The 26,453-nt window shown below is 36.6% G+C and overlaps 1 protein-coding gene across 1 annotated transcript in view; it reads right to left on the reverse strand.

The window, feature by feature from the left end:
* Cfh (complement component factor h) overlaps nt 1-22,969 on the reverse strand; it is a 97,557-nt gene extending 74,588 nt beyond the window's left edge. Inside the window, exons 1-3 of the mRNA NM_009888.3 lie at nt 22,723-22,969; nt 2,509-2,694; nt 2,104-2,209 (exon numbers count right to left, since the gene is read on the reverse strand). Of these exons, the coding sequence (NP_034018.2) occupies nt 2,104-2,209; nt 2,509-2,694; nt 22,723-22,834 (404 nt within the window). The 5' untranslated portion in view covers nt 22,835-22,969. The remainder of the gene's footprint in view (nt 1-2,103; nt 2,210-2,508; nt 2,695-22,722) is intronic.
* Between the last annotated feature and the right edge of the window lie 3,484 nt (nt 22,970-26,453).

Below are 26,453 nucleotides of genomic sequence, written 5' to 3' on the forward strand. Positions count from 1 at the left end.
TTGAGCTACCTGCTTGTCACTGTACCAATACCATGCATTTTTTATCACAACCACTCTGTAGTTCATCTTGAGCTCAGGGATGGTGAATTCCCCCAGAAATTCTTTTATTTTGGAAAATAGTTTTCACTGTTCTAGGCTTTTTGTTACTCTAACTTGCAAATTGCTCTTTCTAACTCTGAGAAGAATTGAGTTGGAATTTTGATGGGGATTGCATTGAATCTGTAGATTGCTTTCAGCAAGATAGCCATTTTCACTATATTAATCCTGCCAATCCATGAGCATGGGAGATCTTTCCATCTTCTGAGATCTTCTTCAATTTCTTTCTTCAAAGACTTGAAGCTCTTATCATACAGGTTTTTCACTTCCTTAGAGTCACACCAAGATATTTTATATTATTTGTGAGACTTTCTATCCACTGCAGATACCCATCCATTATGCTAAGTTCCTTCAGACAGTCTACAAAATTCTACACAAAAATTTACTGGACTTATTTCTTGAAGGGAGCAGAAAAGAGAAAAAAATGGTTGTTCATAGAAAGGGGGAAAAAACTGTTTGCAATGTCATCTCAAAATCATTCACAATGATTTCGGAAAATAAAATTATTGCTCATAAGGAATCATTCTGCTACATAGCATGTAATTAAACCTATACTCAGCAGAGAAAATTTAGACAAAGGCATAGAACTGAGCATAGGCATAGGGCAATGACAAAGCATGAGCAAAAATATAAGAATGCAGTAAGGTCTCTCCCATCCTTACCTTTCGCTTCTGCATTAAAAAAAAAATTATTCCTCAAGATAGACTTAACATTCATCAATAGAAATTTAAAATAATATGAACTACTTTTACTTATTTTTATCCTACATGGTGTGAGGACTTTAACTGATAATTGTCAGTAATTGGATCAACAGATTATAATGTTGGTGGTTCAGATTCAATATACAAAGTTACTGGCCTAATTGGGTTGTATCAGTGTTTACTCTTGGTATATACAAGATGAAAGAGGCAACAATGAGTTCAAGAAACCAAGAATTAGAGGAAAATAAGGAAGTGGAAACTTGTAGTTTTCTTTGGAAAGTTAGTTATGTCAAATGCTGTTTGCTGGGGCACAGAAGTAAAAGAACACTTAATGAAGGAGTATAATTATGATTCTTACAGTGGGAGAAAAGTACTGATCATTAATTTGGTTTACTCTGCCTAAACTATTCTTCATTATGTTACAGAAAAGTTAAATAAAACTGAGTATCTAGTGCATATTTGTGGTACTCTAGGATCATTTTGAAGGGTTTTAAGTAAAGGTCATATTTATTTCTCCTGCTAATCCTACGTAGGATGATCATAAGCCTTCTCTGCTTGTGTAAGAGAGGGAATCAGAGTAAGATGTTATAAACATTGAGTATTTGAGTTTAGGGATTTTTTGGAGCTAATTCTAAAGTCTGAAAAGTTTAAACTGTTATAGTTTATTGCCTCAAATTAGTAAATAAATTCAAAGTGTTTAATTTCCTTTATACTTATTTGGGATACTATTACAACTATAACAATAACTTTCCTGTATGATAGGAAATGAAGACCTGAGTGATGATGTCAGTAAGTCTATCCCATCCAGGGGCTGTTCAGAGAGAGGAGTCAATGATTATGGGAAATTAGCCTTTGGCACCTACTAAACATTAACAATAGCATTAAGGAGAGAGACTTTTCATATGTAAAAGTCTTGCTTTCTTTAAATACTATAAAATCTTTTTTAAGAGGGTTACTGTACAATGTAGTTGTTTTCACAATTCTTTTCCCTAATATACAAAAGTATTCAGGCTCATATGATATTGTTCAATAGTGGAATGTAGTAAGGACTTGTGAGTTGAATGCTTAATTTTTGTGTATAGCAACTTAATACTCTCTTATTTCAACACTGTGTCAGAACAACTATAAATTGCTTACTTTCTAATGTTATGGAGATCACATGATATCCAAATAAAAACATTAACTGCATAGTTTTATTTATGTGTTATATTTAAGATGTTAATAGAAAACTTAGTCTTCGTAAAGTACAAATTTGTAGAGTTCCTATGCAGTTTCGAGAATAAGCCTTATAATGTTAACAACATACCCATCATCACAGGTATAAACAACCTTTGCACCAAACTCAAATTGAGATCCAACTGCCAGCCTAAAGGACCCAAAGGGTGTGTCTCCGGGATGCCCACAAGGCTTTTCTAAAATGAAAAGAAGATGCAATATTAGTGTATGGTCCATGAAATACACCTTATGTAGGAGTCACGAAAGCACATTTTTGATGTCATTGAGTAGAAGAAAAACTGAAAATAACAAAGAATATTTTATAATTTAAGATAACTGCATGCTTCCATTTTTTAGTTTTGTAGGATAACTACATTTTAAAATGCTTTCTTTATATTTTAGCTATAGCAGTAATACAGTTTGTAAATATACTGTAATAATTTTACACATTCAAAACTAAAAATTTTCTTAAGTTTTACAAACTTGAAGTACTTACTCCGACATATCCTGGATGGGTTAGACGCCACCCATTTTCCATTCTTGCATACTTTTACAATAGTGCCAAGTGTTCGGTATCCAGGGCGGCATTTGTAGGTAGCCTGGGTGCCTTCTGGATATAGTTGTTCTGACCACGAGCCTGAGAGAATTTCTGAATTTTCTCTTGGAGGAGGACCTTTACAATCTACAAGTAATTAAAAACACACCAATATTTAAAATACCTATTTTTAAAAGTATGCATATGCTATTTTTCTTTTAATCATACCAATTACAGGTCCATCCAGCTATTTATGTGCACAACCATATGAAAATTTACTAGGCAATCTTCTAAGTTGTAAAAAACAAACATACAAACAAACAAAATTATGACTAAATAAAACTATCTGTCTATAAAATATTTCCTAGTAGCAAAGCTAAACAGTATTTCTAAACTCATAATATGTATTATATACAGTAAATTCTACTATAAAAAATAAAGCATAGTAAGATTATAAAGATAACTTTCATTCAGAAGATATAATTGTCATCTTGCAGGCTTTCTGTTGAATGAATTCACCCTGTCCAGTTCTTTTGGAATTCTGGCTGGCTGGTTCAACTCAGCTCTTCTGGTCCAAACTCTTTTCCAACATAATTTATTCAAACAGGCTTCTCTTGGGTCAACCCTGAGTTACTCTGCTTGATCTCAAACAAATTCTGGCAATTTGTTCTAACCTTCTGACTCATTCTCATTCACTGGCTCATTCGGTACTTACCTGTAAACTGTCTCTATAAAACAGTTCCAGTAAAACTTCTTCTTCTCCCTCGCCCATCTCTCTCTTTCCCCCTCTCTCTTCCACCCCTACTTCATAGTTATGTTGCCTCTCTTTCCTGTTTTCATGAGAGTTGGACATATCCTATCTCTGACTCATTCTGTCTAATTTTTCTCTGGTTAATCATTTTGCCCCTGGATTAGACACCACATTTACACATGGTTGCTTCTTTTTACAAACTAACTTTGCCTTCATTTTGGGGGATTAAAGGTGTGTGCTAAGGGCATATCTGTATTTCCAGCTAGAAGTATTAAAGGTATGACACTCCAGATGGATCAGATCTTGGATGTGATCCCCTGTCAGAGCAGCCATATTGCTGAATTAAAATTCCTCTACATAAGGTAACATGAATTGTATGGAGACATTCAACATTCAAATAGTATAAAAAGGCAGGACAGAATTATGTTAGTACTATATTATGGAGTGGAAAAATGTTTGTGTGGAGGTATTTATAGGAGTGCCTAAGCACAAATTGTAGGAACAATGAACATTTATGAACAAACCTAGGTGAGAAGGGCCTGTTCCTTTCATGACTGAGGTTTATGGTATTGCTTATCTGGTTATATGTGTTAGTTCCGTATATGAACGGATGATCAGGGGTTATGTGAATTCAAGAATGGCAGTGAAGGCAGAAAAAATAAGACATGTCTGTTGGAGGTGTGTCTAACTTGAAACATTCTGAATCATGTGCAGAATCTGAATCTTAGTTGGAATTCCTGATTCCTAAGTGAAGCCTAGATTTTCCTATAATCTCACAGATATCACAAGAAAAAACAGCCTTTCTTGAAATATAGAACTGGTGACTTCATTAACACATTAGAATATTTGAAAGTCTTTGAGTGTTTAATTTAAAGTGTGTCTCAAAATAGCAGGAGAGAGAAGACATTGTGGTCTACTGGAGTAGAGAAAGGAGCAGATTTGGGCTTAAACACATATACACAAGCTCATACACAAGAATATCTTTGCTTTGAAGTATTTGAGATCAGCAGTGAGCTAACTTAAGCAAAGTTGCAACCCAGATACAATTCAATTAAATTCAGGATTGAGATAAGAAAGAAAAATGTTCTTCTTGGTGTGAATGAATAACAAACTTTAGTCACTGTGTTCATTTTCTATTAAATATATGAACTATGAAAATTAAAATACAAAGATGAAAAATAGACACGAAAAGAAAATGAATAGTAGGATCGACACTGACCTACATATCAGAGTGAGAAAAAAATCTTTTAAATAGATAGTTTAAGCATCTTTAACGAATTCTGAGAAAAAGACAAAAAGAATTAAAGAAGTTCAAAATAAAGGGCTCTAAAATATGTTACCTTAATGTTATTAATTAATATCAGAAATAATAACCCATAGTATGATCTGAAGTCATCTGAAATTCGAAAGAAATGTATTCCATTTGGGGAGAATTGAGATAGAAATGATCAAATAGGGTCGAAAGAGAACAGTATATAAACAATAACAGAACAAATTAAGTTTTTGAGTGTGCAGAAGCAAAAATACAGGCTATATATACCTGGATGTCGAAAGTAGATGAGAGAACAGAGAGAATTCACAGCTAAAACCTCAAAGTTTTCTGAATGTGATTAAAGTTATCAACTCAAATTCAGAACGACTACATAAAATTTCTAATATTTGTTTATAAAAACAATGATTCAATTTTTTTATTTTATTTTTATTAGGTATTTATTTCATTTACATTTCCAATGCTACCCAAAAAGTCCCACACATACTCCCCCACCAACTTCCCCCACCCACCCACCCACTCCCACTTCTTGGCCCTGGCGTTCCCCTGTACTGAGACAGATAAAGTTTGCATGACCAATGGACCTCTCTTTCCACTGATGGCCGACTAGGCCATCTTCTGATACATATGCAGCTAGAGACACGAGCTCTGGGGAGTACTGGGTAGTTCATATTGTTGTTCCACCTATAGGGTTGCAGATCCCTTTAGCTCCTTGGTTGCTTTCTCTAGCTCCTCCATTGGAGGCCCTGAGATCCATCCAATAGCTGACTGTGAGCATCCACTTCTGTGTTTGCTACGGCCCCGCATAGTCTCACAAGAGACAGCTATATCTGGGTCCTATCAGCAAAATCTTGCTAGTGGGTGTTAGCGTTTGGAAGCTGATTATGGGATGGATCCCTGAATATGGCAGTCTCTAGATGGTCCATTCTTTCGTCTCAGCTCCTCCAGGCCCATCCATTTGCCTAGGAATTTCATAAATTCATTCTTTTTAATAGCTGAGTAGTACTACATTGTGCAAATGTACCACATTTTCTGTATCCATTCCTCTATTGAGGGGCATCTGGGTTCTTTCCAGCTTCTGGCTATTATAAATAAGGCTGCTATGAACATAGTGGAGTCTTACGCGCGCGTTAGCAACCGGCCAGGAAACACGCAACAAACCGGAATCTTCTGCGGCAAAAGCTTTATTGCTTACATCTTCAGGAGCAAGAGCAAGAGAGCAAGGGGAAGAATGGAAAAACCCCGTCCCTTTTAAGGAGAATTATCTTCCGCCTAGGACGTGTCACTCCCTGATTAGCTGCAGCCCATCGGCCCAGTTGTCATCACGAGAAAGGCAGAACACGTTGCGGGAAAACTGCCCCTGCACATGTGCAGATTATTTACTACTTAGAACACAGCTGTCAGCGCCATCTTATAATGGCAAATGTGAGGGTGGCTCCCCACAGTGGAGCATGTGTCCTTCTTACTGGTTAGGAACATCTTCTGGATATATGCCCAGGAGAGGTACTGCAGGATCCTCCAGTAGTACTATGTCCAGTTTTCTGAGTAACAGCCAGACTGATTTCCAGAGTGGTTATACAAGCTTGCAATCCCACCAACAATGGAGGAGTGTTCCTCTTTCTCCACATCCTCGCCAGCATCTGCTGTCACCTGAATTTTTTATCTTAGCCATTCTGACTGGTGTGTGGTGGAATCTCAGGGTTGTTTTGATTTGCATTTCCCTGATGATTAAGGATGTTGAACATTTTTTCAGGTGCTTCTCAGCCATTCAGTATTCCTCAGGTGAGAATTCTTTGTTTAGCTCTGAGCCCCATTTTTAATGGGGTTATTTGATTTTCTGGAGTCCACCTTCTTGAGTTTTTTATATATATACCGGATATCAGTCCCCTATCTGATTTAGGATAGGTAAAGATCCTTTCCCAATCTGTTGGTGGCCTTTTTGTCTTATTGACGGTGTCTTTTGCCTTGCAGAAGCTTTGCAATTTTATGAGGTCCCATTTGTCAATTTTCGATCTTACAGAACAAGCCATTGCTGTTCTATTCAGGAATTTTTCCCCTGTACCCATATCTTCGAGGCTTTTCCCTACTTTCTCCCCTATAAGTTTCACTTTCTCTGGTTTTATGTGGAGTTCCTTAATGCACTTAGATTTGACCTTAGTACAAGGAGATAGGAATGGATCAATTGGCATTCTTCTACATGATAACTGCCAGTTGTGCCAGCACCATTTGTTGAAAATGCTGTCTTTTTTCCACTGGATGGTTTTTGCTCCCTTGTCAAAGATCAAGTGAACATAGTTGTGTGGGTTCTTCTCTGGGTCTTCAATTCTATTCCATTGGTCTACTTGTCTGTCGCTATGCCAGTACCATGCAGTTTTTATCATAATTGCTCTGTAGTACAGCTTTAGGTCGGGCATGGTGATTCCACCAGAGGTTCTTTTATCCTTGAGAAGAGTTTTTGCTATCCTAGGTTTTGTTATTCCAGATGAATTTGCAGATTGCCCTTTCTAATTTGTTGAAGAATTGAGTTGGAATTTTGATGGGAATTGCATTGAATCTGTAGATTGCTTTTGGAAAGATAGACATTTTTGCTATATTGATCCTGCCAATCCATGAGCATGGGAGATCTTTCCATGTTCTGAGATCTTTAATTTCATTTCAGAGACTTGAAGTTCTTATCATACAGATCTTTCACTTCCTTAGTTAGAGTCACGCCAAGGTGTTTTATATTATTTGTGACTATTGAGAAGAGTGTTGTTTCCCTAATTTCTTTCTCAGCCTGTTTATCTTTTGTGTACAGAAAGGCCATTGACTTGTTTGAATTAATTTTATATCCAGCTATTTCACTGAAGCTATTTATCAGGCTTAGGAGTTCTCTGGTGGAATTTTTAGGGTCACTTATATATACTATCACATCATCTGCAAATAGTGATATTTTGACTTCTTCCTTTCCAATTTGTATCCCCTTGATCTTTTTTTGTTGTCTAATTGCTCTGGCTAGGACTTCGAGCACTATGTTGAATAGGTAGGGAGAAAGTGAGCAGCCTTGTCTAGTCCCTGATTTTAGTGGGATTGCTTCCAGCTTCTCACCATTTACTTTGATGTTGGCTACTGGTTTGCTGTAGATTGTTTTTATCATGGTTAGGTATGGGACTTGAATTCTTGATCTTTCCAAGACTTTTATCATGAGTGGGTGTTGGATTTTGTCAAATGCTTTCTCAGCATCTAAGGAGATGATCATGTGGTTTTTGTCTTTGAGTTTATTTATATACTGGATTACGTTCTCAGGCTGTGCTGAAAGCTATCCTTAACCTCAAGAATGTGAAAAATCCATTTTTAAAACAAGACAGTTCTTATAAAGTTTGTTTGGTTTTTATTTTACTTTAATTTTATTATTATTTGTTTTTATATGCTTGTTTGTATACAAATGAGAGAGAAAAATGGTGTATATTTGAGTGGCTTGGGAAGGAGATCTGAGAGGAGTTAGAGAAGGGGAAACCATAATCAAAATATATTTTAACAAAATTTATTTTCAATGAAGTAAATGAGATAAAAATAACTGAGAATTTTTTAAATGGCTAATATCATTAGCCATCTGGGAAATGAAAATTAAAACTACTCATCTTTTCCCAGACTGAAGAAGATCAAATAAGCAAATGGCATCAGCCTCGTGTGGAAAGTGAAGAAAGAGGAATGTTTTTTTACAGTTGGTGGGAGTGCATACTGCTACAGCCATTATGGAAATTAGAGTAAAGATTCTCCCAAAAGCCAGCAACCAGTCTACCGTAAAACATAGCTATACTACTCTTTTAAGCATACTCCCAAAGAACTCCGTATCTTGCTACTGAGATATTTGTTCATCCGTGCTCATTGTTGCTCTATTCACAACATACAGGAAATAGAAAAAACTTGGATGTCTATCGACTGAAGAATGGATAACAAAAATATGGTCTGTTTACACAATGGGGTAAGTTAGGAAGTTTGCAGATGGAGTTGGAAACAAATCATGTAGAACGAGGTACTCAAGACCTAAAAAAGATGCTTTGCATGTTTTCTTTCATTGTAGATATTTAGATAAGAACCTTCAGATTTGTATGCTTATTTTTCAATATATTAAGGATAGTATATAATATATACATACATATATATATGTATATGTGTAAAATATATTTTTTCTTTTCCATTTTTTATTAGGTATTTAGCTCATTTACATTTCCAATTCTATTAATATATTTTGTATATAATGGGAAGCAAGTACCGGTCAGACATTGTAGTTGTGCATCAGCCTGAAGCCACCCAGAACTACTAAAAGGAACACATATGTAATGGAGAGGTGTGTGCCTAAGGAGAAAAGCAGAACTGGAGATGTGACCAGGGTGACAGGTGAGAGAGAGGGCTGAGCTCAACATGCTGCCATTGTCCAGTACAGTTGGCAGGGTGGTATACAACAGCCTACGTCCTATGTAGCCTCAGACTCCCCACCCCTTGTCCCTCAACATGCCTCCCAGTTTCCAGATCCCCCTAGCTCTGGGCAATGGCAGAGGTACATGATGAGGAAAGGTTCATTTTCTGGATTGAACCTCCTTGAAGGACCACCATGCTCCACAATACCACCACAGGCCATACTGTTGCCCCAGGCCTGGAAGAAACCTGAGATTCACGAGGACATATGAGGTCTATGCTGCGGTATGATAACTTGGTGTTGGCCTCTGGCTTTGCTGCCTCAGAAGTGGGGGCATGCTGATGTGAGTGTCATGTGTAACCAACCACCTGAGACCCTGTTGAGGCTTGTGGTCCATGCATCCATCCCCTGAGGGCCATTAGTTGGTCAGTGGTAATGATATAGCTATGGGCCTTGTAGATGTCTGCTGTTGCCTGAAGCCATGTTAATGTCTGTGGGTTGGGAGAGCTGGCCCTGTCCCTCACTGGCCTACAGCACAGCAGTACAGGCATGGAGCACATGCTCGGGAGAGCTAGCTTCACACTATTTGGAAGATGTGGGAATTACAAAAATGAAACAGACAAATAGAACCTCAAAAGTACTTGTAATTATACTCTCTGAGATAATCATTCTTTTCTCCTTGGTAATGAATCTTTGTAATATCCCCTTTTTAAAAATCAGTCTAGCTGGGCAGTGGTAGCACACCTCAGCACTTGGGAGGCAGAGGCAGGCAGATCTCTGAGTTCAAGGCCAGCCTGGACTATAGAGTGAGTTCCGGGAAAGCCAAGGCTATACAAAGAACCCTGTCTCAAGGAAACAAGAAAACAAAACAAAATCAGTTCCTATAGTAAAAACAAACTGTAAGTAAAATAATAATTATCACTGGATTGGAATTTTTCCTTACTCTACAGCATGGCTTGCTTCAGCTGATGGCTTCTGACACCGATGCAGGCAGAGAAAACATAAACAAAAACAAAAAGACAAAACAACCTCTCTTGTGGGGTTGGCCACTAGGAATTTGACCATAATTCAGTGAATACACAGACAAAATAGACTTGTCTTCCCTTCCTCCCTCCCTCCCTCCCTCCCTCCCTCCCTCCCTCCCTCCCTCCCTCCCTTTTTCTTTCTTTCTTTCTTTCTTTCTTTCTTTCTTTCTTTCTTTCTTTCTTTCTTACTTTCTTTCTTCTGTGTGTGTGGAGGGGTGGGGGGCATGGGTTGTTGAGGAACCTCACAGGTAAGGGGGAGAATGTGGGAAGACCGGGAGATGAGCACAACGGGAGGCTATGATGTGAGATTCCCAAATAATTAAGCAAAAGAAAATGTTTTGGGGGAGTTTGTGTTTCTTGGTTGTATTTATTTATTTTTCATTGTCATATTTTTGTTATTTGAGGACATGGAAATTCAAATATCTACTAACTTTTCCAAGATTTCTGGAAGTGCGAGAGCCAGAAGCAGAAGATAAGTGTGCATACATCGGGGCTAGTGGTTTTGAACTAGTGCCTATGGTTTGGGCACAGGAAATAAATTGGGGGTCCTGTGCTGTGTTCTTAACTTTTACTGGAGAAAGCTTTTGCTTACATTTCTTTACAGAAAATTCCAAATATATTGGGAAGTTTGATTTTACAGTAAAAGCCAATAAAGCTAATATTCTGGTCCAACAATTTACATTTTTTCCTACACTTAGCTATGCACATAGCCTTCCATGGATCCATCCCTTTGCCTGTTTACTTATTTTTGAGACAAAATCTTTGTCAACCAGGCTGGCCTCCTTCTCATAATCCTCTTGCCTTAAACTTCCAGGTGCAGGAATTGTGACCATGGAATGTTAGTGTTATGGAATAGAATCACTTTAAATATTAAAGATTTTAAATATTTTGTGCTGCTTAATTTTGCAATAATTACCCTGATACTTAAATGATTGTATTAGTAACACCCAACATGCTTTTACATAAATGGTAGCTTCTAAAGCTTATTATATTTATAAAAATATTGTTCTAATTGCCAATTTTTTTTTTACTACTTGATTTTATGACAATTTGCTATTCTGTTCTAAGCTTTATCTTTTAAAAGCAAAAGGACACATTACTGAATATAGCTCACCTGGAATTTTCATCTATAAGATGCTATACAGCATATGAAATAAAAGGATCACTACATCTTATCGAAGAATAGAGCAACTGTTTAGGTTGAGTTTCCTTTGAGTCTTTTGAACATTATTTTGAACTAAGTTTTTGAAATTAGTTTGGTCTTCATCATTTCAGTAATTAAAGTTTCACACACTAGATGGTGCTAATACCCCACAACTGCCACAGCCAAAACCTGATTCTTCCGAAAAGGTTGCTCTCTGAAAATAAACAGTCCCTCTGTTTTCACTTGCTGTTTGTCTTTGTTTAGAATCTCACCATAATGTGTGTCAGTAACTTATGTTCTAGCTTAAATAGTTAAAAGTAACTGTGCACTGTGTTTCTGCAATAATAGTTCAGTGTGTCTTGAGATGGTGAAAAAATTTTTCACGTTCCATTGAAAATGAATTCTTGAGGTGTTCTAACTAGACAGGAACAAGTTCTGTTCATTCCTGTAGTCCATCAGTCAACATAAACGTACACCAAACACATTTGCTTGAAATAAATAGGAAGTTGTTAATGAAAGCAGAGCAGGTGCTTCTTATATAGGGAGCAGAGAAGTGCTTTCAAAAGGATAACTACATTTTCAGACAGATGATTCAGCTTAAAACTTTTAAAACGGGGGAAGCTGACTGCTTCTACGTCCAGGTGAATGAGTAAACTCAATTTTCTTCTGGTACTTAAATATTTACTCAGATTTCCACAAATAAAACCTGATCCTATGTGTTTGCAATAACGTAATTAACAGTTAGTTTTTGCTTTATAAAAACCCTACTTTGTTAATATTCTACTTTCTTGGATATAAATGCCAATTTCAAATGTTTTTCAGAAACAGAATGACTGTGTAGGTTTGATTATCTAAAAACAAGAGTTTTACTTAAACTCAAGGGAGATAACTATAATTTTGATTGAACTTTCAAGCAAACATCTGCTATTTTAATAATCATGATTACGAGGGTTTTTTTTTCTATACAGATTTTAAAGAGTTAGTACAGACACACAAACCAAATGCAATTCTTTTTCCCAATGCCAATATGTCTCAAAATTGTCTTTTGAAATGTTCTTGCTGCAATTAAATCAGCCTTGATGAATTTTCAAATATTTTTCAAAACATCAGTTGTTACTACATTCGATAGATTAAAGATGGAGATGTCATTTTTTTTCACTTGCAATATCTTTTAAAAGGATTTCGAGAAAAGAATAAGAAGTATTGTTTTAAATTAGTACTGTATTTCTTAGTAGAAAATGAAAACTACAAATTGCCCAGAAAAATAAAGTAAATGAATAAAGTGGGAGTAGCATTAATGATTGTTTCATTAAATTTCTCTTCTGCCTTCTTATTGATAAAAGTGAGTATTAAGTTTATGCATATACATATGATCCAAATAGTATTTTGTTAATTAAAATATTTAGATTAATTTATAAATACAATACTTAAATTGAAATTTTTGAACAAGGAAAATATCAGTTGCAATAAAATACTTTAAAAAAACAAACTTCAAAAATTTAAGTTTTGATTATATTTAATGAACATTGAATAAACAAATTTCTGCTTCTAAAATATACTGGAAGGATTATGAATTTTCTTTGTAAACATGGTAACCTCAAGAAAAGCCTAGATCATAATGGGCAGGTACATGGTGAAACCTTGATGAAATCGGCCTGAGCAGCTGGCATCTGTGTTTTGTGAGGAGTCAGCTTGAAATCCATTTCTGAAAGGGGCAGCACTTTAAACAACAGTCTCCTAACACCAAGGAGGTTCCAATCACACTGTTGTCTTGTTAAAAATAAACTCTTAGTATATATTGAATGTTTTCATTAGACTTGAACCGCTGCTTCAGATAGCAGTTTAGCCACAAGATGGAGTGAAGGCTGAAGGTTCAGCATCTCCAGTACTGGAGTGTATGAGAGGTATCAGTAGGATCCTGAGGATAAGGACTAAAACAAGGGAAAAATGTCTCTTTCCTAACCTTCCCTCTAATTCTTGTGAAAGTTAAGCCAAGGTAAGTTGTAGGTGTGGAGCTGAGCCCCACAGCTTTATAGAAGCTCTAGTTCTTTGTGTAGATCTGAAGTTTTACCATGAACATCCTCTTTGGCTTCATCTGACTAACTTCTCTGCAGCATTCAAAGCCTACCTACTTGAGGCTCCATGCTTGTCTTCTCAGCATGCTGGAGAGGGAAGATTGTAAACTGAGAGCTTATCTCTGACTTGTCTCAGAGAAGCAACATAGAACTAAATCAGCAAAATATCTCTATTCAGTTACCCTCACCCCTCCCACTCCTGACCCATTCTCCCATCCCAATTATTTATTTCATGTTATTTTTAAATTAATATATGAAGTATTACATCACATTATATTATACTATGGATTTTTTTCTTCCAAAACTGTTTTTCTTTGTAGACATGACTATCCTCGAATTCACTTTGTACATCAGGCTGGCCTTGAACTTAGAGAACTGTCTGTCTTTGCTTCCTTCACACGGGGATTAAAGGTGTGTCCAACACACCCAGCTCTCCCGTTTTTTTTTTTTAATGACTTTTAAAAACAGTTTTGTTTGATTCTCTTCACCCTTCTTTTTTCCTATCTCCCTCCCTGCCTTGTGCCATCCACATGTGCTTTCCATGGCCTCCTTCCTCCACAGTTCTTTTTCCAGTTCTATTTCCATGTCTTCTATCCACAAGTCACACATAGATATACATATATATCATATTAAACAGAGAAATATAAAGTATATGCATTAAAAGCTAGAATTTAATATGAATGAGAACATAAAGTGTTTGTCTCTCTGAGTCTGGAGTCATCCATTTTTCCTATTGGTTTCATAATTCCTTTTTTTTTTTTTTGTTTTTTTGTAGCTGAACAAAATTCCATTTTGTGTATTCAGGACATCTTTCCAACTTCAGTGTCCTGCTTTAGGAACTTTTTAAAATCTCAATCACAATAGTTTATGAGATGAGCTACAGTATGTAACTATTTAAATACAGTGTTCATTATTTTCCTCTCCACTAAATGACAACTTTTGGAAAGTATTATTATGCTGCCTAGTACTTAGAAGTTATTCCAAAGTGATCATGAATAAAAGCAAATGCAAAGAGAACTGCAGAGATATTTCCACAATAGACATCCATGTAGCCAATAAGGCCAGATGCAGCTGACAGTGGCAAATATGAAACTTAAAAGACAAGACTTGGAAAAAGTAACAAAGAGGAGGAGAAAGAAGAGGAAGAAGAGGAGGAGGAGGGAGTCACAAGAGAACTATTCATTGTCTGGTGAACTTGTGTGCCTGTTGCATGCACTAAAAATTATAGAGTTTGCAGATCGGTCTATGTTGTGATTTTTGAAGTCAGGAATCACTTGAATTTACCTCAAAGTACAAAAAATCCCTCGGAAACTTTGAAGCGGTGTTTCTATAATCATCTTCTATCTATTGCATTTCCAGTTTACACCCTTTGTGAGAAACTAGGCTTTCTAAGTTAAAATGTCAAAACAAAAATGTTCTGTCAAATCCATGTGTTCTTTTTATTATTTCATGGTAGGAATTTTTTTTTCTGTTTAGTTACTTGACTTTATCTGAACCAGATTTTTTTTATTCTAATTTTAAACCAAAATGTAGCAATTTTTTTCCCAATAAAGTTAACATCAACTCAGCACCTGAGAACTTACTGGACAGCATCTCCTTAAATGGTGAGAAGTAGAGGGTGTGTGTGCGTGTGTGTGTGTGTGTGTGTGTGTGTGTGTGTGTGTGTGCGTGAGAGAGAGAGAGAGAGAGAGAGAGAGAGAGAGAGAGAGAGAGAGAGAGAGAGAAGAGTAACAATCAGATTCAGCAAATAAAAAAGGGATTAATTTGGAAGGGGAGCAAGGGTTCAAAATTGATCAATCTAAGGACAAAGATGAAGACTATTTACTCTGTGGCAGTTTCTACTTTAGCATAATTCTGGTTTGTACTATTTAAATGTTGTAGTTTTAAACTCCATCCTGGTAAAGGGCATGCACATTCCTAGAATAGAACTGTGCTGAAGATAAGCAAGGCTTGCTTTCACAGTCCACCTTCTACCCCGCCTGTGAGCAACTTCTCCACCCTTTGTCACCAACTATAGTATTCCATCCCAGAATGCTTCCTGTTTCAGAATGACTTTGCTCTATTTTGTCCCTTACCATTGTCCAGTTCTATCCTCTATCAATGAAATTTCACAGTAAATTACACATAATAGCACGAAATTTAACTATATTGTTCCTTCTACATATATTACAGATTGGTTGAATTTGTGGTACTATAAAAATGTTAAATATTTTAAGAGTTGCATGAAAGAAGATACTGAAGACAATCAGTACAACGCCAAGTAACATGATTTAGGGAAATTAATTCTATCCTGAAAACATGTGTTATAAAGATAGAAGTTAATTGTTCTGCTAAAATTAAAATCTAATTTGCATAAGAAACTAGTATTACCTAATTATCTAGTTTACATAATGATCTATAACACTCATGTGTATGTACTAGGGTGAACTTAAGCAAATGTGACAAAAGGTGGCATAACTGGACCTCTGACCTCTGGGGTCTGGGAGACTACTACTGAGAAGCTTAATAAATATGCTAGACTGTATGAAGAACCTTATCAAACAGGGTGCATGATTTTCTGATCTTATCTCTTTAGACTGTCCTCAAAATTCTTAACTCAAGCCTCAAGGAAGAATTTCCTTGTTGTTGTCTCTATCACATACCTGATTACTCAATCTAGCCACTTTCCTTAGAGAAATATGGGGGTCTGTCTATTCACTGCCTCCATGGCTTGTGATGAAAAGGATTACTGTTCCAATTCAAAGACTCAACAAAGGAGGCTCTGAGGATGTTGTTTCTTCTCAAGGCAGAAACAAAATAACTGCGATGGGTTAGTGCTGTTTGCTTAAATGTGAACTTAAGACATTGCAAGTAGGTGCTATTAATTGCACTAGATGGTTTGGTTGTAAGTATGAATTCCTCCAGTTTTGCATCAAACAAGAAGACCAAGCAAATACCAAGGATAGTTGACTTCAGAGTTTTTAGATGTGTTCTGGCTGTGAAAAGATTATGATACTCAAAGTTGAGATTGGAGCAGTAAATCCAAATTTATTATAATTTGAAATACAGTAAAGGTTTAAAATGTGCATACATCTAAGTCCTGGCTTATGCTGTGACAGGTTTATAAATCGTTGATGTAATAAAGGAACAGAAAGGCAAGATGCCAAAATTGGTTTTCTTTCTTTTTCTTTTTCTTTCTTTTTTTTAATACTTTAACTGTATGGATTTATACTTCAAAGTTGTACAGAAAAAAAGTTGTGCTAACTATGGCTTTGTACAATGCACAAAGTTAACTAACTCTGCTAAGCAAAATATATTCTTTTTTTTTCTTTTTTAGATATTAAGTTTAGGGTCACTTAGATATACTATCATATTATCTGCAAATAGTGATATTTTGATTTCTTTCTTTCCAATTTGTATCCCCTTGATCTCCTTTTGTTGGCTAATTGCTCTGGCTAGGACTTCAAGTACTATCTATATTGAATAGGTAGGGAGAAAGTGGGCAGCCTTGTCTAGTCCCTGATTTTAGTGGGATTGCTTCAAGTTTCTCTCCATTTAGTTTGATTTTGGCTACTGGTTTGCTGTATACTGGTTTTATTATGTTCAGGTATGGGCCTTAAATTCCTGATCTTTCCAAGACTTTTATCATGAATGGGTGTTGGATTTTGTCAAATGCTTTCTCCGCATCTAAGGAGATGATTATGTGATTTTTGTCTTTGAGTTTGTTTATATAGTGGATTACGTTGATGGATTTCCGTATATTAAACCATCCCTGCATCCCTGGGATGAAGCCTACTTGGCCATGATGGATGATCGTTTTGATGTGTTCTTGGATTCGGTTTTCGAGGATTTTATTGAGTATTTTTGCATCCATATTCATAAGGGAAATTGGTCTGAAGTTCTCTATCTTTGTTGGGACTTTCTGTGGTTTAGGTATCAGAGTAATTTTGGCTTCATAGAATGAATTGGGTAGAGTAACTTCTGTTTCTACTTTGTGAACTAGTTTGAGGAGAGTTGGAGTTAGGTCTTCTTTGAAGGTCTGATAGAACTCTGCACTAAACCCATCTGATCCTGAGCTTTTTTTGGTTGGGAGACTACTGACTACTCTTTCTTTAATGGGTATGGGGCTCTTTAGATCCTTAATCTGATCCTGATTTAACTTTGGTACCTGGTATCTGTCTAGAAAATTGACCATTTCATCCAGGTTTCCCAGTTTTGTTGAGTATAGCTTTTTATAGTAGGATCTGATGATGCTTTGGATTTCCTCAGGTTCTGTTGTTATGTCTCCCTTTTAATTTCTGATTTTGTTAATTAGGATACTGTCCCTGTGCCCTCTGGCTAGCCTGATTAAGGGTTTATCTATCTGGTTGGTTTTCTCAAAAAAAACCAGGTCCTGATTTGGTTGATTCTTTATTAGTTAGTTCTTTTTGTTTCTACTTTTATTTACATTTCAAATGTTATCCCCGCTCCGAAAATCCCCTATTCCCTCCCTACTTCCCCTGCTTCCCAACCCACCCACTCCCATTCCTGGTACTGGCATTCCCCTATATTAGAGCATAGAGCTTTCACAGGACCAAGGGCCTGTCCTCCCATTGATGACCAACTAGGCCATCCTCTGCTACATATATAGCTAGAGCCACAAGTTCCACCATGTGTTTTCTTTGATTGGTGGTATAGTTCCAAGGAGCTTTGAAGGTACTGGTTAGTTCATATTGATGTTCCTCCTATGGGGCTTCAGACCTCTTCATTTCACTGGGTACCCTCTCTGGGTCTTCCATTACTTTGTTCCTTCTTAGAATGGGGAACAAAATACCCATGGAAGGAGTTACAGAGACAAAGTTCAGAGCAGAGCCTGAAGGAACAACCATTCAGAGACTGTCCCACTTGGGGATCTATCCCATAAACAACCACCAAACCCAGATACTAGGCAGATGCCAACATAAGCCTGATGACAGGATCCTGATATAGCTGTCTCCTGTGAGGCTCTACCAGTGCCTGGCAAATACAGAAGTGGATGCTCACAGTCATCCATTGGATGGAGCACAAGGTCCCCAAAATTGGTTTTCTATGTCAACGAATGCATTAAAGGTGTGCAGACATGTATTTTCCCTTTGCAAATTCACACTTTATTTTTTGGCTTACCATAGAAATTTCTATTTATTCTTTATCCTTATTTCTTTTATATTTTTTTAGATTGTAATATAATTATATCATTTCCCCTTTTCTTTTTGTCTCTCCAAAACTTCCCACATATCTCTCTTCCTATTTTCAATTTATAGCCACTTATTTTTTTCATGATTGTTATTATATGCATATGTGCATGTACATATATTTCTAAATATAATGTGTTCAGTATATATCATATAACATATATATATATATATGTTTTAAAAGTTGATTTTTCTTTTTTACATATTTTTTATTTTCTCTCTTTGAAAAGAAAGCTATAGTTTGCTATGTTTTTATTGTTTATTAATCATTCCATTCATTTACATCTCAAATGATGTACCACTTCCCAGTTACCATTCCACAAACTCCCCATCCCATATCCACCCTCTCCCCTGTCCTCTTTGCCTCTATGAGGGTGCTCCCTCACCCATGCCCCCTCTCCTGCACCACCACTCCAGCTTATTTAAAAGGGTTTTGACAATCTGAAATTTAATTTTTTTTTCTTTTTTTTTCCTAAGGAAGGACCAGCTCTCTCTGTCAATTTAGTTGAATGAAGGTAACAGAAAATCTGCATAATATGTTCTTGATATTGAATTTCAGTTCTTGGGAGGATAAGGCTAGAAGACCAGTAGTTTAGGGCCAGTTTTTGCCACATGGTGAGACTCTACCTCAAAAAATTAAAGTAAGATGAAGACAAAGCAAAGCTGTGATACTACTGGCAGAAGTCTGTCCATGCAACACTGTATATGACAATACATTCATGGTGATACAGATAACACGTCTATATTCAAATTTGTTTCATCCTTCTTTATTCAGTCACTTGGACCACGTGAAAGCTTGACATCCAATATGGCTAAGACTGGAAGAAAAGCTGCAGACCTGGTTTTCAGTTAAGATGTGGCAAACCCTACAGTATCAGTTGATTTCCATTTTGGACACAGAGAGAAAGAAAAAGTAAAAGCATATTAATTCTTTTTCTTAAGAAAAAGCAGAAATATCTTAAGTCAAATCATTTGACTTTTTGACAAAGAAAAAAGTGCAAAATTAACTTTTCTCTAAACTTCCCAAAAAGCAACTATTATTAACTCATAATTAATATGTATAACATCATTTTTTCCACATCAATGTTAGACTAAGTTTGAAAACATCATATACTTAAAACAAAACATTGTAGAATTAAACCGATTCTCCATTCTATGATTAAAGTCTCTAAGCCTGAAAGGACATTTTTGTACTTTAAACCTGCAGAATTAGAAAACACTTATCTCTCCAGAAAGCACACAGCAGTTATTTGGTTTTGTTTCAGCACAGGTTTAATTGGTTCATTTTAGCAATTCTAGGCTGTGGCCTAATTTCATACAATATCCAATTGTGAGAGTAAAATGCATGCTTGGAAAGCTTGGGTATAATCCATTCCCCAGAACTGAAATTACACAGCTCAGCCGAGGAACTTTTACATTACAGGTTGTCCTGTAAATCTGACCCAATTCTAAGCAGCCTGTGGTTTTGCAAGAAGCAGCATTTACTGTTCTTGGCAACTGGGAGTGGGAATGCAGGCAAGCACTGCACTAAAGGAAGCCCTTGGCATGTGGAAAGGGGAAGGAGGGGAGAGAGAGGGGGGTGGGGGGAGAAAGGAAAGAAAGGAAAAAAGAGACAGAGAAAGAAAGGAAGAAAGGAAGGAAGGAAGGAAGGAAGAAAGGAAGAAAGGAAGGAAGAAATAAAGAAAGAAGAAAGAGGGGGAGGAAGGAAGGAAGGAAGGAAGGAAGGAAGGAAGGAAGGAAGAAAGGAAGGAAGGAAGGAAGAAAGAAGAAAGAGGGGGAGGAAGGAAGGAAGGAAGGAAGGAAGGCAGGCAGGCAGGCAGGCAGGCAGGCAGGCAGGCAGGCAGGCAGGCAGGCAGGCAGGCAGGCAGGCAGGCAGGCAGGCAGGCAGGCAGGCAGGCAGGCAGGCAGGCAGGCAGGCAGGAAGGCAGGCAGGCAGGCAGGCAGGCAGGCAGGAAGGAAGGAAGTAAGGAAGGAAGAAAGGAAACTGGATTCACCGTTCTTCCTTTGGTTACTATTTTTTAATTATGAATTCTGCTTTTTACATTTTTTGTTAAGGTTATTACTATTTGTTATTTGCGTGGGTGGAACACACAGTTGGCCAGCCTGCATGAGGAAACTGGAGCTCCGTCTGCAGGAGGCTTTATTCCTCCTTTGGCCAGGTGGGGCCCATGGATTGAGCAAGATCATTACTGTGTTTACGCTACGCCCAATTAACATTGGTTTTAAAAGAATGGTGATCTTTATCAGAGCGAAAAGACTCCTGGAATCTTTTCTTCCCTGTTTAGGAAAGCCTAATAGCATTTCACAAACTTTTTTTTTTTAAATCAGCTTAATAGCATTGTGGGAAACAAAGCAAATATTGAAGTGTATACACACATACATAATTAAACATAACTGTTTTAATTGATCCAAGCTCTTCTGTCTGGTGAAATTTCTGTTAAGTTGATAGACTGATTAAATTATTTACACTTGAGATAGACACAGGCTACAAGCCAAGCAAAGACTAAAGTGAGACTACTGTGCCCACAGAGAATCCATGAAACTTCATACCCCTGCCTCTGTATTATGTGTACTTTATCCATATCGTGAGGTTACCCTACATACTGTTTTAAACACTAAACTCCCAATTCATCTCTAACTGGACAGCTGGAGAAGCAGTAATGTATACCTTGTAACTGCCCAACTCATCAGCGGGAACTGGCACCACATGTGACTACATACAAAAATTCAGATCCAGTAATAAACAAAAAAATTATCTTATATCCATGGCATAAATGAGGGTTTTTAAATCATTAACATTAAAGTATCATGTAAACATCATGACACTTCCCTTTTGATATTGAAATTCTGCTTTGTAATTATGTAAGCATATTAATTCAATTTGCATCAATTAAGATTTAAAAATTAGATAAAAATAAAATACTTCTTTCTTTAATCATATGTATCTAAAGAAATCTCTTAGTAAGCATTATTATTCAAGTAGAGCATCAAAATAAAAGATGAAACATTGACTTTGACAAAATAAAAAGTTGAGTTATGTTTGGTAATATCACCATTGATTTAGAATTACTGGTCAATATTTCATTTTAGCAATACTTATATTTTCATACACAAGGAAATGACTGCCTTAATCTTAAATATAAGATTCAAAAGCTAAAATATAAGGAATAATATTAGAAAATATGATTTAAAAAGTTTACTCTTTCAAAAAGTATTAAATACCCTTAAATATTTTTTTAGAATTTTACAAAAAGATATAACTAAGAATCTGTATCTATTCTTCTTCCCAGATTTGGTAAATATTCAGTCAGAGGTTGTTAGAATTCTTTAGTGAAGAGGCTACAGCAAAGCCTCAAGTTACAAAGCATTAGCTAAGAGAAACATTTAAGGAAATTATTAAAGTTATGTCATTCACTTGAAATAAAAAGTCAGGGATGGCAGTCACTCCCACCTGTAACCTCAGCCCATGGGAGGCTGTCAGGAGGACTACAGTGAGTCCAAGGGTGTAGTGACACCCTATCTTAAACAATCAAAACACAAAGAAGAGTTAATTAATTGTTTTTTCACATAACTAGTTGCCTATCATAAATTAGCAGAGTAAACTCTTTCGATGGATAAACTAAGCAATTTTTGGTAGAATTTAAGTGAATAATAAAGTCGGAATTTCTGTTACTGCCATGAAAGAAGAACTCCAACACTCATATTACCTACCTCAAAATGGCTTTCAGAAGCAAATATGCCTCACATGTACTCTCAGAAAACAAAACCAGGAACAAATCAGATCCTTCCAATACTGTGTACAGATTATCTGTCAAATTTTATAATCATTTTATCTCATGCTTGCAGTTCTTATGAACAAAACTTTTAAAGCCATGGCAGTATCAGTAAAATGATGTATTTATGAAGGGTTAGAAATATGCCTGAAATAAATCCACTCATTAAAATAAAAGTGAATGCTTTCATTAAGTTTGGATGTTTACATATTTCTTACTAGTTTTACATAAAATATTTCAGGGACACTCATGAACAAAACAGGAGCCTGTATCATGATAACTAAAAGTTGAATGACTATGCCCAATTATAGATTGCAAATGGTTGTTTAAAGCACTGTCTCGAGTTTTACATTTCGCCAAATTATCAACTACAATAGTCAAATGAACAGTTTACAGTTTTTAAACTTACCACCCAAATCCACTAAGTAACAGACTAGTAATTACATATATTTTCCAGACATAATTTGAATGATTGCTGTGAGAAACATTTTCTGCAAATGTTTTATAATTTGGCTCAGCAAGAAGGAGAAAAGAATGTTTCCAGCTTACCTTCTGCTGCACAAACAGTCCATAATATAAGCCAAATAATTCTTGCTGACAGTCTCATAATTTGGATCTTTCTGGGACCAACTGACTCCAAGAGAAATCTGTGCTGTACCATCCAGTTCCTCTCTGCTATGAACTGTGGTCACAGCAGGGAAAGACTTGCTTCAAAGGGAAGTTGAAAGTCAGTTTAGGAAATCAGGATTGCTCCGCCCATGAGCAACTTCTGCAAAGTAAACTAAAATAGTAGACCACAAGTCCAGCAGCATGGGCGTTTTATCTCTTGTTGTTACTATGCCCTGTCAGTGACCTGCTGGATTGTTCTTGTAAATCACAGCTTGTTTTGCTTGGAAACAAGTTCACATTTCTGGAAATGTGAGCAAGGGCTGGATTTCATAATCCTTTAAATTGTGTTCTACTGTGGACAAACCACAGAACAGAAAGCATGAAGGCACATTTAAAAATCATTGAGAGAACTTCAGTTAGGCAGTGTTTTCAGGACCAACACCCATGCATACATAATACAGAAATGTTGAAAAGATTGTCATGCTAATGGATGTTGATTATGGGATTGGTTTTCTAAAATTAATGAATTGAATCTCCCAAGAAATTCTTTTTATATGTGTGAAGCAACTGGTCTGTGAGGACCTTGGTCTAGCAAACTTTATATGCCCCAGTACAGGGGAAAGCCAGGGCCAAGAAGTGGGAGTGAGTGGGTAGGGAAGCAGGGCTGGGGTGGGGAGGGAGGGTATAGGGGACTTTTGGGATAGCATTTGAAATGTAAATAAAGAAAATATCCAATAGAAAAAGGAAAAAAATAAGTAAAAAAAACCCATCAACTTGAAATGCTAATTTTCTAACTTGTCATTGAGGTATTTTATAGTAAGAAATATAGAGGTGGAAAAAAAGTGTCAGCAGCATGCTGAATTGATGCAGAACTGAGGCAGATATTCAACTCCCAACCTAATAACCTTGGTACCCTCTGTGCCCTCCAGGTTTCCTTCCACCCACTGTCAGTGTTTCTAAGAACATGGACTGTATTTACCTGTACTTTATGTAATTTACTCCTGTATTTACGTAGAACTGTGTTTGTTGGACATGGCTCCTAACTGTTCATTTGTCATTCTATGTAATATTCAATTATTTGAATATAGCACAATTTTTAGTTGTTCCTGTACATGGTAAGGACAGATTTCAGCTTGAAAATAGTACAAATTGGGCTACGAATGTTAGATAGTGTGGGGTTTGGTAAGCTGTTGTAGCTCAAGCATATAGATGAGTTAACTGAGCATAGAGCACTTAAACACTTTCTTAAAGCCATAAACTGTCAGGAGTGCGATACTCAAGCTGATGGTCTAATATCCAAAGTCTATACAGAACGGCGTTTTCGGATGGCTTGTTTTCTATTTCATTAAATGTGTAGGAATTCAACTGCCAGTAACTCATTGTAGTAGTTGCGTGTCTTGTGGATGTGACAAGATGCCAGAGAAAGCTGCTAAGGGAAGGATAGGTGTATTTCTTTCTTTTTTTTTTTTTTTTGGAAAGGTGTATTTCTGCTCACAGTTCCCAAACAGAGAGCCTGCCAATCAGGGAAGAACAGCCTAGGAGCATCCGGTCACGTGGTGACAGCAGTCCTGTTACAGAGAGCAGTGATGAATGTTGCTGAGCTCATTTTGGTTTTCTTCAGTCATGGACCCCTCCCCATGAAAGACACTGATATCAGAACAATTTACAAACCCTCAAATTCAGAGTGTTTAATATTAATCATGTCACAAGAGCTTAGTGTCCTGACATGCTGTTCATTTTGTCAAAGAAATTTGACAGAAGTTTTCAAAAGTTTGCCAATAATAAAAACTTACAGACATTATAAATCATGGTGAACTTGTGATGACATTTTTGTTATTTTGCTAACAATACACAAATTCTAAGCCACTCTGATAGAATTTTTTTCCTTTTTTATCTTCAGTGAAGCCATTATAAAATAGAGGCTTATAATAAAATAATCAAAAATGTAGATAGCCAAGAATGTGAAAGTTAAAAGTAGCACATGTCTTATTATATAATTAATATGCATATTGTGTTACTTTTTAACTCTTTCTTATTCATCATTGTTTGTGGTTCAAAATCTATTTTATTATTATCCAAGTTCCTTTGAAAAGATAATTATACAACTTATCTCATGAAAAATATGCTGAGGGTAATCCCTGTTGGCTGTGGCCTGAGAAATTACATATTTACTTAGACACTTAAAAAGGGACTACATACCCTTTATTGGGCCAAACTGGTGTCTAGAGACAGATGAAAAGTCCAGAGGCACTCAGCTCTGAAATTCACACAGTGGTAGGCAAGAGACTGCAATGCTGACGGCACTTAGTAACATGACTGTTTGTATGCACAATTGCTCTTTTTTATTTTTACTTACCAATTTTAAACTTATACTTTAAGGTAATTCATCTTTATTTTATTTTATTTTATTTTTATTTTGGGGGGGCGTGGTTTCGAGACAGGGTTTCTCTGTATAGCCCTGGCTGTCCTGGAACTCACTTTGTAGACCAGGCTGGCCTCGAACTCAGAAATCCACCTGCCTCTGCCTCCTGAGTGCTGGGATTAAAGGCGTGTGCCACCATGCCCAGCAAGATAATTCATCTTTAATTTTACCTACTTAAAACATTTTATCTTAGCACGGCAAAGGTGGCATGCCTTTGATCCCAGCACTCAGGAGGCAGAGGCAGGTGGATTTAGGCAAAATGTGAGTCCCAGGACAGCCAGGGCTATACAGAGAATTTTTGTCTCGAAAAACAAAAGAAAACTAAAACAATAACAACAACAAAAACAACATGTTATCTTAATTTTTAAATTTAATTAATTAAATAATTAATTTCACACATGAATATGCTACATTCAAATAATATCTACACCTCTCTTTCCCACCATCAACTCCTTCCATGTTCTTCATGCCCTCTCTAATTCTTGTCTTCTTTCTCTATAATTACTGTCCTATACATACACATATGTGTATATATGTGCACACCCACAATCTCCTGAGTCTAATTAATGTTGCTACACATATATGTGTGACCACTCTGGATTAGAAAAGCTATAAGAAGGTTGGTGCCTGAAGACAACTGATTATCCGAGCCATCAAGTGCCTTAACACTTCATCTAGGCATAGGGCCTTGTGAATTTTTTTTAAGTTTTCCTTTTCATGATCTCGTGTCAACTTGGGAAGTTCTTGTGCAGGCAACCATATTGTTAAATGTATAGGAACACCAACTCAATGTTGTCTAAAAGATACCATCTCAAAATAGTGATTCTGATCCTCTGGCTTTTAAAAATATTTCTTTTCTCTTTTTTATTAATTAATTAATTAATTAATTTTTTACACTCTATATTTTACTCCCCCTCCCGTCCACCCTCAGACTGTTCCACACTGCATTCCTCCTTCCCACATCTCTGTCTTCACATAGATATCCCAACTCCCCAACCCCTGACCTTTAAACTCACTGAAGCCTCCAGTCTCTTAGGTTAGGTGCATCATCTCTGAATGAACACAGACCAGGAAGTCCTCTACTGTATGTGTGTCGGGGGCCTCATATCAGCTGGTGTATGCTGCCTGTTTGGTGGTCCAGTCTTTGAGAGATCTCAGGGGTCCAGATTAATTGAGAATGCTGGTCCTTCTACCTGGTCACCATTCTCCACAGCTTCTTTCAGCTTTCCCCAATTCAACAACAGGGATC

Source organism: Mus musculus, chromosome 1, assembly GCF_000001635.26.
Source record: "Mus musculus strain C57BL/6J chromosome 1, GRCm38.p6 C57BL/6J".
NCBI lineage: Eukaryota > Metazoa > Chordata > Mammalia > Rodentia > Muridae > Mus > Mus musculus.